We start from the raw sequence: 12,171 nt of genomic DNA on the forward strand, positions 1-12,171 counted from the left end.
AACAGGGATGAAAAAAGTGGAAAAATACAAACTACAACACTGCACACACTASAATACAACTGAATCAAGGGGGAAAATACCACCAAGAAAAATTTGAAATGAAAAGATTGAATGTTTTCTAGCCATTATTTCATTTTCTCTTACTTTTCATTACCTATCTAAAAAAGAAAAACACAGGGTAGTTATGACTGCAGCTTTTATAATTTCAGGCCAATATGATGAGACCATRCTGTAAGCTGAACAAAGAGCTGGAAGGTTTATGATTCCACATGCCATCCCTCACCTGAAGTTTTGAAATATTGGAGGCATTTCAGCTGTAATGCAAAACCTCCAGGATGGTAAACTTGCAAGTACTTCCATTATTAAAAAAAAAAAAAAAAAAAAAAATTTCTTGGGATTTTAGTTACATGAGGTAAGACTCACAGAATCAGATGCCAAGTTCATAAATTCTCCTAGCAAACATGTATTTTTCTCCACTCTAAAACAGATGAGTCCAAGCTGGAATCTATGCTTGTTTGTTTTCTTCTTTCAAAAGCAATTTGGAGCATACATGCCTCTTGCACCATCTTATCACCTAAGGCAAATGTAACWCTGGCACTCAGAAAACTTAGCACCACAGGTACCTGGACTTTTTGAAAGGAGTTTATAGTTTCAGTGGACACTGCCAAGTAGACTGATTATAGCCTTATGGTAATTGCTGGCTTTCCCTCAACAGACTGCTTTCCTATGTCAGTYTGCTAAACATAATCTCATCATTTAGTTTTAAGCACAAGACAATTAATTTTTTTACTCAGAGTAGGCTGTAACTATTTTTCATTAAATTTCTAACTTGTTTTCAGTATAAAATTTTATATCCTGCATTTCTTTATTGAATTTGGTGAAGAGCTTGTAAATCATGATCTTGTTAGGATTGACACTAATGACAAAAAATCCTTCACATTTTTTTGACCTGTTTCTAATTTGTAAAAAAAATTATGTTCGGCTGACTGAGTAAAGACCAGATTCTGACCAGTTTAAGCAAATGACTCCATAAGCTTTTGACCACCATTCCCCTTCAAAGTATCTCACAGATAATGCAGACAGATGGGAATAACAAGTTCACTACACATCACTTATGTTCACCTTGCAGACCTCCAGGCATCCATGCARCTGTCTACTCTAGAATTTACTTAATGCCACAGATTTGACTGAAGTTTTGAATACACTGGTGTTATTAGAAGAATTGTAGAGCTTTARTTTGTCTTGCTGTTCTTACAAGGACATAAACTCAGAGGTCAAATAAGAGATGGATCCCCTTTCACTCGAATACAGCCAGAGGCCTGAAGGATATACCGCAAGTTTATCTAAGCCTATGAAAATGTCTAGTACAAGGCATCACCTCTTCATAAAAATAATGATTCTAGGTCTAGTTTTTCTCAAAAAAATTACTCTGGATATTATTCACTTACTGTAACAAAAAAGCGAGTTATTTTCCTACTTGAACAGAAGCAGGTTTTTACCCTTTATTTGGCTTACCAAAAAAATGTTATCCTTGGATAATATTGTTCATGTAACAWTTCATTSTCAATGATGCCTATTTTTTGTGATATTAAAAGAGAGATAGAAGACAGTGATTTGAGATTAACATAGCTGTATTGTTCTTCATGAATGCATCACAATATTATTACATCTTTCATTATTATTGCYTTGCACAGTGTAGCAAAATCATCATTCTCCTCTGTGCATAAACAAACAGTCCAACTAGTAGTCAGTGACATCAAGCTTAAATATTTCAGCTTTCAGAAAAATACAAGGTGRCAAAATGATTTTGAGTCATAAATCAAATCAGGCTTCAAAAAAAAAATAATTATCCCATATAGTTGTCTTTTCCATTATACAGAATATGGGATATGGGGACCACATCTATCTCTGACATCTAACAGATCGTGCCTCAGCATTTAGCAGTGAGCTGAAAAGAATTTTGCAAACAATTGATTTTTTCAGTGACTGACTGTTGAACCACAGTATTGAAGATAATCTGATCAGATTGAACTACAATAAAAAATGAAAATGATACTAGCATGCAGGTTTTTTGCATCTGAATTAAAACCAGAAAAAAATATTTTAAGCCAGACTCTTGTAATAAAAGTAGAGGAATCAAAGAGCATGGAGATCAGCAGAAGCACATCCATTTTGATTTAAAGAGTGAAGGTATTTACCCATCTGGCAAAAGTTTTAATGTTGGTACCCACCTTTGTCTCAGAGTTTTCAAAACCTCATTTCAGGAAAATTCACTAATCATATGTTGTCTTCATATGTAGTAATTTTTTTGTTTAAAGGCTTTTCCTCTTTCAAATAGAAGAGGAAAGATATTTCCTCTCTGAATCTATTTGGTAAATTCAACTTGTGTTTTTCAAGACTTTTGGGAAATGGTCATTTAACATCATCTACCACTGGAATTTCAAAATCATAATTAAATCTTAATCTTGAGGTCTTTTGTGAGGAGAAAGTTGTGGTGGGTTTTTAAAAAAATAACTGAAAATATTATATCTTCTAATCTGATGCGAATAAAAATTTCCAGGACTAGGATAGGGTGAAGTGTAGTGCCAGTGACATATTCTTTCAAAGGGTCAGTGAAGGAAACATGTCAGAACATCTGTTATCGAGAGAATCTTATCTTAATATTGATTTTCATCTGAAAAAAAAAAAATTCTGCCTTTAGATTATGTATGAACAATTGACTTACTGTGACCTTTGGTGTAGAATAAGAAAGATTTTTGTGTTACAATGGTGGCTTGAGGGCTTATGGCTCTACTGTATAACATATACAGGCCAGCCTAAAACGCAGTCACTGCCCAGGAAAGACTGCAAACTTTAGCCAAGAAGTAGAAACTGAGCACAGATCTCCTGAATGGCYAACTCAACAGCCTACCAAACTAGTTCACAGTGTCCCAGTTTGATTTCTACTCCTTATCTGCAAGGCAGAACAAAAAAAAACACCACTGAGGCAAGAAKTTTTAATTGTCACATGATCTTCAGTGCCAGACATAACTGCAAAATACTGTGATAATATGCTGCATATGATGCACATAACAGAGAAAATACCTGAATGAATAGTAACTGGTGTCAGCCATGCATGGGCAGAATATTAATCTTGGCACCTGTCACAATGGCATGGTTTTCTTGCCATAGAGATAACAGTAATTTCACTGATTCACCAGATTTAGGCTATTGGTACATGAGAACCTGACTCTTSGGAAGCACTTAAATACCATTTGTTTACTCAATATACAGAGAATGAAAGATYAGGTCCAAGCTCTAAATTATCTTCACTTAATGGCACTAAGTGTAGCAGTGGGGATGCAACTTACAAAAAGGCTAAACCCATCAGCTGAAAACACCTGGAARAAGAGTCAGCAAGATATTTGCTCTTAAATTAGTTCAACTCTCTTGATGATTTTATCCAATTAGCTTGGCTTTTTTACCTTCTCATGCAACAGGGTGCTTCAATACTTATTTAGCTCAATAATTACTCAACAGAACATTTACTTAACTGCTGAACTTGAATATTAACAGCCAAATTATAGCTGCTAAATAAATAAAGATTGGTTTTCTGAATCCCAGCACTTGCCTCAAAAACATAGCAGCTAGGCCAACTACGCTGGGCCAACTTACGCTTATTTGTATCATTTGTTCAATATGTATGCTTGTTCAAGTAATCCTTGATCATTAACTGTTTTACTTAGGAAGTGTTTGAAGTTGCAAAATAGAAATGCATTCACTCCAAACAGAAATTACTCACAAAAATATTGTTGCAGTAGTTCAAGGAGCTTATTGATTTTGTAGGAGTCAGGAACCCAAGATATATTTGAAATGTACATTGACCTCAGGCCACTGAMGTATTTTTTACTGTACTCTCCAACAATAAAATCAGCATAGAACTGGGAAAAACAAGCCTTCCATGTGAACAGAGAACAAACTCATGCGTGTGCTTTCCATTTGAACTCTGCCTTTGGACTCCCTTTTTAAGCCATTAGTTTTGTTGTGCTTTTATCATGGGTAATTTGCATCTCTAAATTTTAAAGATATTTGCSGGATATATTCCAAGTAATAAAGAATAATAGCACCATAGATGTTAGTTTGCATCAGCTGTCTCTCTAGAACACCTCCCTTTCATTTAACTACTCTTTAATAAGGTGTATCAGCAATTTCCTCTTCTTAATGCCTTACTTAAGTCAGGTAATTTTGTAAATCTTTAGCCTGTTACTTTTAGTCTGTTTAGTATTACACTATACACCGTAATTATTCTGACACAATCAGCTAGCTTCAGTGATGGATTGATGTATCAAGGACATCTGCTCCAGGTATGCAGGATGTCTTTGCTGCTGTGGACTGCTTGAATTCCATAGAGAAATGTGAACAGATAGGCTGTTTCCAGATGAAGATAGCAACATAGGAGAGATCAGTGTGGTGTTGTCATTTCAAGTTAAAAGGTAGCAATCTGTTATGGTGATCAGTTACTTAAAGGCTGCTTTCAAGTTAGCTTTGCAGTCACAAATGCACAAATATTTAATTATTTTTCTAAGAGATCATGAACCACTTCCTTGAGTGAAAACAGAAGATGCCTGAATTTAATGTACTTAAGTATACAAATGATAGTTTCATTCATAGGAGAAGCATATTAAAAGTAACATATCTGATTGAACTCTAGCCTTGACAGATGTAGATAAATAAGTTAGAATGTAGTGCTAGTTTTGTCACTGGAAACATAATGAAGAATGTAGGCCAAGATTATAAATGTAGCACTGTTTTAAATGCAATACCCAGACCTGTGGAAGTGTTCCAACCCYTTGGAGAGTTCTCTGTTTTGCAGCCCTGATTAACTTCAGCCATTAAACTCCAGCTATGAATGGTGAGATGAAGGAATCAGGGCTAAGTGTGAACCTTGCATTGTCACTCTGGCGTAGATACCACAAAACTAATATGCTGTGTTCCAGGCCCACAATCTGAACRTTTTATTGAGGAAAATGAAAGTGCATATTGTCTATCAGGTATTCCTTTGATTAAAAAAATGCAATGARGTCAACATGGCCTTCTTGTTCCTTTTCCTATTTCTCTTATTCACTAYTCACTGTTTCCCCTTCATCAACCCATGATGGTTTTCCCAAGTCTAGCAGAGATTTTCTGTGAGCGAAACTAACAGTACTTGATCCCAGACAACAAATTAAATTAGCAGTGTAGACTGACTGCTCTCAGATGAGTCACTTTCTGCTTCCAGTAAGACTCTGAATCCAAGCCTTGAATATCTACTGCCCGGCAAGTAAATGATCTCAGTACAGTTTAGCTGCTGCTCATGTGATGGAGGAAGGAAAATAGACAGCCTCATTCTCTTTTAGACAGACTCAGATCAACACCCTAATGCATTCGCAACCTGCACAAACTGTTTCTTCCTTCCATGGTATTATTCTTCCAAGGAGCCAAAGGACTCAATGTTCTCTGTTCCCAGCAGAGAAAACAAATGCTGCTCTACCTATGCACTGCAAAGGAGGGAAGGAGGGAGGGAGAAAGAGCTTTGTGCCCTCGCTGCTTCTCCCTCACTCCAGCTTTGTGTTCTGGCTAGATGTGAGGTGACCCTAAGCAGTTACATGTGTGGACTTAAAGATTACAAGACAGAAAGAAAGTGGATGGTCCCTTTTTTTTTCCTCTTTCTGCATATGGAACTCCTGTTGTCTTTCCTGGGTGCTCCCTCTGTAGACTGACAAACACAGGTCAGAGGAGACAGAAAGGCTTTTTACCTGCCAACCCCAGAGTTCAGGATGTGTTGTTTCTCCTGCAGCAGTTGATGACACCCTAACAACCTTAGCAGCACTGGAGCTGCATTCCTWCGCTGTAACAGGGGAAGCAGGACCAAGGGCCTGAACTAAGGTCTTGGCAGGTAAGTGAAGGAGCAACCAGTATCAAAGAGCTTCGTTTGCAAGTGTACGTCTTTGTAATGTTTAAGTCTTAATATGTGCTCTGCTTTACCTGGGAGCTTAAACTTCCAGTTTTTGGAAGAATATTTGAGAACACCTATTAGCRCTGCCAAATGCTTGAAAAAAATGTTGAAGAAACTCATAAATGTAGAGAACTTATAAAGAAAGAATATTTGTGCTAAAGATGTGTCAGAGCTGGGATTTCTTCTTAGAGTTAAGCAGGAGTTATTCAGATTGGTGGGGGAGGGAGAAGCTTTATATGCTACAAACGTATTTTTATAGCAACATTTAGAGTGACTGAGAGCATCATTGTATGGTGAATAACATTCAAAATATGAGCTCTTGGGATTRGGAGGGGTATTTTTTGCTTGGTTGCTTGTGTTCTCTCAATTGGTCACATAGGGAACATTTGATACAGGGAAATTTCCATCTCCTTACTACATTGCACTTCTTAAGCTTAATTATCAGAATCAGGTTTTCCATATGAGTAGCTATGTCACTCAAAACATGCTTCACTTYAGTATTTATCAGGAATTGTGATTTTGCTGGCAATTCCAGAACATTCACAKAGAGTGCACACAGAGGAAGTCTTTACCACTACAGCAAATCTAATTAAAAAGATATTTACAGAAAAAATAAGAGRTTCTAGTTAGCAGCTCAAAAAAGAAGAAAAAATAATTAAAAACATCCTCACACAAAGGAAGTCTTTCTTTTCCTTGCTTGTGGTAATATGAGGGTAATGGATGCCTTTCTGCTCACAGGCCAGYACGTTTTACTTTTTGGAATGGAAACAAATTTAGGTCAGAAGAGGAAATCATAAGGAGCTGCCACATGCTAAGTTCTGTATCTGAGCCATCTACTGTCACTGTATCTTGAAGAGAGAAAAGGGAACATTCATAAAGACAGAAAAAGTATCCAGAATTGGTCGGGGATCAAAGCCCCATCAATGACCAGTTCAGATATTCATATCTCCCCTAATCATATTGTTGCTAGTATTTTCAGTTAACTGCATAAAATTACTTCAAAAGTGACCTCTAAGTATTTTCCCATCTTTCAGTGGATAAACTGTGCGCTTCTAAAAAACTGCATGTGCTAATAGCAACTGTAAAATAATATTCATCAGAGTTCAGGGGAAAAGTCATTTTAAAAATTTTTCTCAGAAGTTTTAGAGGAAGGAGTGAAAAATGACACCCTATATAGGTCTATATATTTTTTATAGATATAATATATAGATATATATTTATATATATATATAGTCATTATATATTTTTTATCTATTTTTTTATATATAGTCATTGTTTTAAATTAACTTTCTCTAGACAAAATAAAGTGTTGTACTACATTGCAGCCTCACTGTTAGGAATGAAGACAGAGGAGACAATGCAGGAAGGCCAACACATACGACCAAACTGGAAAGTATCCAAGTCATAGAAGAATGGTAAGTTGGTCTAACTGTTGTCTAATAAGTGTTTTGTCTTTAACTAATATCAAGAATTATCTTGGGTTTAATTCTTTGGGAATGTCCTCTTATCTGCTTTCCCTCAAAAAAAATCTGTACAGAAGGAAGTGAAATCTGACCTGACAATGAAATGACAGGAGAGATKTTCATAAGTCAGGTTATTACAATTTCTTATTTGTGGAGAAGAACTATGGGGAGGAATGGAAGGTGCATGGATGGTTCCATATGTGGATATCCGTAAGAAGCCTCTTCTTCATGTGAATTCATTTGCTTCTGTCTATCCAGACAAGAAAARCTAATAGGCACAAGCATACTTCATGATYAGATGTTTAACATGACTACCTTTCATAAAACATCTTGGACTATTGTTTCACTGGAATTAACCAAAAAACATATACCTTGAAAACTGGGTTAAACACACTGAAATCTGAGCTTCTATTTCTGTCTAAAGTTTGGGCCTATGTTTATTGTGTGGGAAAAAATGTTAACCTATCAGAGGCTTTGAGTTCTCCAATCCCATAAAAAGCAAGTTAAAGCTTTAAAAGACATTTCTGATAGTWAAAACAATCCAAACAACTCATTGCCTTCATTGCTAATCATGGTCTTTTATRAGAAGAGAATTTAATACATTTCCACAAAACACTACAGTGTAGAGAGCTTCCCCATAGACAACAGGTTGTTTGTCAGCCCCATGCATCTTAGCAGGTTCTTTGCACTCTCCTTGGAGAACAGTGCAAAGTCCTTAAAGGACTTTTCACTTCAAAATCTGCATTGAAACTTTTTCATTCAGATTACAATTACTTTGCAGGATCGTTTAAACATTAAACATTTTCTGATTTATCATTTATCTCAAATGAGCCTCMCATCATCCTGTCTGCCTTGCACGCAGAGTAGGAGTTGATAAGTKGTCTTGAACAAAAATTATATAGACAAACATCACCTATTGTGCATCATGGTTACACAGAAGCCAATGACAACAGCTAGTAAAGCTCTTGTGTTGKATCAGGAAGCAGAGGGTGAGTGCTCAAAATTAAGTTTGAAATTATATTTAATTGTTYTTAAGTAATTTGGAGAATTACTTTCTTAAGCTGTTCATTGGTACATTAATGGATTAGTGACGCAAGTAAGTCTTCTGATCACTTACCCAGTGCATCCAATGGTAAGAGCCACAAATAGTTGCCTTCAGGAAATGGGAATAAAAGCTTTTTCCCATTTCTTCTCTTTCCAGTTTTGCCAGGAAAATCTGTCACATCTCATGCCAAAAGATCATCATTCAGGTCAATAGCAYAAAACAGAGGGAAGCTTAGCAACCCTTAGGTACAAGCACAGAGAAATATGCTAATTTAAAATCTCTCTGAATTAGTGCTTTGTTGGGCCTCATTAGTATGCTTTTGTCTGCCAAGAGCCTTTTGTTTTTCTTGTCCTTCCTAAACCAAATCGTGTACAGTCACCATCAGAAGCAGGCAAGGACATCAGGTGTYATCTAAAGTCCTCATGAAAGGAAGTCTATTTCCAGCTTCCTGGTATCACATTTCTTTTAAATGCAGAGGCAGGAATTCAGTGCTGTTGTAGRATTTTGTCTTTGAGTCACATGGCCAAGAACACTAGCAGAAAACTTGAAGAAAGTCAAGTCTCATAATGTWAAACACATTTAGTGGGCTATTGGGATAATGAATGCACAACTGAAGAGCAAACAAGTGTCCCTGTCACTGCTGAAGCCTTATTTCTTCCAGTTTTTACTTTGGACTAAAGTGCAGTTGAAAGGAGAATTTTTGGACCAATGTATGAAAACATTGTTACAAAAATAGAAGCATATTTGTAATGATATTTGCTTTTGCAGCCAAAACCCTACTGCAGATGAAATTTTGTCTTGGGCTCAGAATTTTGACAAGATGATGAAAACACCAGCTGGGAGAAACCTTTTCAGAGAGTTTCTTAGAACGGAATATAGTGAGGAGAACCTGCTTTTCTGGCTTGCATGYGAAGATCTAAAGAAGGAACAAAACAAGAAAGTTATTGAAGAAAAAGCAAGACTTATATATGAAGATTACATTTCTATACTATCACCAAAAGAGGTAAAGCTGTAAATGTTAAATTACCATTTTCTGTTATTCCAGAGCAGAAATGTTATACCCTGGATTGCCAGGTTTAGGGTCTGAAAGACTGTCAGAGGAAAGTCTTAGCATGGACATTAAAACAGGAAAGGAAGGGACAGATACAGTAGAGATGCAGGCCCTGGGCCATTTAGCATCACTGGCTGCAACACATCCAAGTTCTTTAACAGGTTCAAGAAACTCCAGTAAGAGAAGGCTGAGAAATAGGTTTGCTTCTTTAGAATGCCACATATCTGCCAGAGAGAGGAAGTAAGTAATGCAAATGGATTTCTGGAGAAAAAACACCAAAATTAAGGAATTTAAATGAGAGTCAATATAGGTTCATCTGCTGCTACAGCTGTCTGGGAGAAACCCCAAATTTCCACTGGTTATTTCTATGTGAGAGTCCAAGAATGAAGATGACATATTTTATATAATGAAGTACATAATATCTAGGAAATTATATAAGATTTTCTTCAACCCTTTAACTGACATATACCAATTTTCAAATTATCTTCACCAGTAGTAAAGAAAAAAGCATCCGCTATCAAACCGTTTTGTAATATAAAGAGATATATAAATATACAAGCTCTATAGAAGAGCTTTTCTTAGGACACATCATGTACCTTTATCTTCTTTGCTTTGTCTCTGAGCATTGCATTTGAATTCCTACTCAATTGTGTTATGCTAATTTATGCTCACTGTGGACCTTGCTTCCTACATTTTACTTCCGTGCTGCATTCAGTAATAATTTGTGACTTCATTCATATGAATGAAGCCAACAGGGATTTATAGCTCCATTATCTTCTCTTGTGCCATAGAATCTACTTTTGCTTTGGAGTGGAATACAATTGCCAATACAGAAGGCTAATAATAAGTTTTTCTTCTAATACCATAACTTTACCATATAGGTATGTGATGAACGCTCAGTTGTTTTTTTTTAAGCTAAGACCAACCACCATTTAAAATTCAAATACTAATGAAGCATTGTTTGACTTAGAGTTTAACAAAATCACTCACAAACTTGGTGCACCCGATGCATATAGATCTCATCAATCCAGTTGCTTCTGCCCTTATTGGAAATCTCAGGAGGCAAAAAAGAAGTGTTTGCAATGCATTAGAACAGCATGGGAACTGAAAATTCTTGTTCATCCAGGCATCCCATTCCAGATGCTACCTTTTGGCATAAGAGATGAAATATTTAGCATGACTTGTTCAGTGAAGAAGTTACTGAGGCAGAAGATCTTAGTTTCTAAACAGATACTTTGTATTCATGTGTTTAGCTAGAAAATACCTTTAGTAATTCCAACTAGTTTTGCCATCTGGCTTTAGTGAGTCACTGAAAAAATACAATGCAAATTAACAGTTCCATAATTAATTTGGGGTTTTTTTCTTATCTAAGTGTAATTAACTTTTACTATGCTCAGGGTCTCAAAACCCCACTATCCTGCCAAATTTGAAGGGTTTTTTATCCCAGCTATTATGTTTGATCTTGAAGAACCAATTAGCTGCACAAACTGTTTCTGTTGATATAAACGTGTGTGTGTGTTAGTCAGGAAGAGAATTCCTTAAATCTTAGTGTGTCCTTTCTGTGTCTGTGCTGCAGAAATGCAATGATCTGGGCTTGAAATAAATTTAAACACATTGTGAAGACACATGACTTCAACACCGCCACTCWAAACTACAATAGCACTGCACTCCTGCTTACAATCACTGGCCAAGCAGCCCCACTGGTCTCTCATAGTTGTGCCTTGTGACAGATAACCAAGTGACAGCAAATATTGGAGGAGAAAGAGCTTGTCTGCTCTGTTAGTAGCATACTCCAATATGCCAACAAACCAACAATGCCAGATTCTTCAGCTGGTACTGAAGATGTACTGAAAATGTATATTTACTTCTCAGTAAATATATATGTATATATAATGTATATTTACTTCTCAGTACCACACCATATGTACACCATACACCAGTGTATTTCAAAGACTTTGCTTTACCACGTATAAAAGCACAGACTCACACATTCAAATATATTCTCAATTTTCACTTTGGTTACCATCACTCGTATATCAAGGTATCTTAATGCATGGAGCTTTCCAGGGTTGAACTTAATCCTTCAGACAGCGTGAATATTTTTGTATGATTGAAGAGTAGTATGGTCAGATTGCAATTTGGTGTAAATCACAGTATCTTAACTAACCTCTGCTTAGCATTTCTCTACTCAGGATTTTAGCCCTTTTCTTCTTAGCTCAGTAAACCCTTGCTGGTCCTAGTGGGCTTTTCTGCTACTGCCATTTCATTTAATCCAGAAGGCATTAATTTACTAGGTTTTAGAGCATTTTGTGGGTAAACTGTACATTCCCTCAAATTTCTAAAGGACGTTCTAAAATCATCTGTGCATTCATCTCAAGCATAATATGCTCTTTTCTGCCTAGGCACAGGAGTTCATCRCAAATGGTAAGTAAATGAGAAGCTAAAATTGAAACTTGCTAACAACTTCAATGTGGATATATGATATCCKGAAAGTATAAATTACCATATATTAAAGAGTCCTGAAAAGAGAAACGAATCTGAAATAGTCAATATTAATGGGGAGATAAACATGATAAAAACAATTAAAACTCCTGGGTAAATTGTGAAGAACAAGTGTGGTGCCTGAAAAAAAAAAAAA

General features: G+C 36.2%; 1 protein-coding gene across 1 annotated transcript in view; it reads left to right on the plus strand.

The window, feature by feature from the left end:
- The window catches only part of RGS17 (regulator of G protein signaling 17), a 68,886-nt gene that overhangs the window by 55,989 nt on the left and 726 nt on the right, over positions 1 to 12,171 (plus strand). The window contains exons 3-4 of the mRNA XM_057385218.1: positions 7,300 to 7,389; positions 9,251 to 9,485. Coding sequence (XP_057241201.1) covers positions 7,300 to 7,389; positions 9,251 to 9,485 — 325 coding nt within the window. The remainder of the gene's footprint in view (positions 1 to 7,299; positions 7,390 to 9,250; positions 9,486 to 12,171) is intronic.

Source organism: Malurus melanocephalus, unplaced genomic scaffold (genome assembly GCF_030028575.1).
Source record: "Malurus melanocephalus ecotype Western Australia unplaced genomic scaffold, MMel_1.1 scaffold_799, whole genome shotgun sequence".
NCBI classification, from domain to species: Eukaryota; Metazoa; Chordata; class Aves; order Passeriformes; family Maluridae; genus Malurus; species Malurus melanocephalus.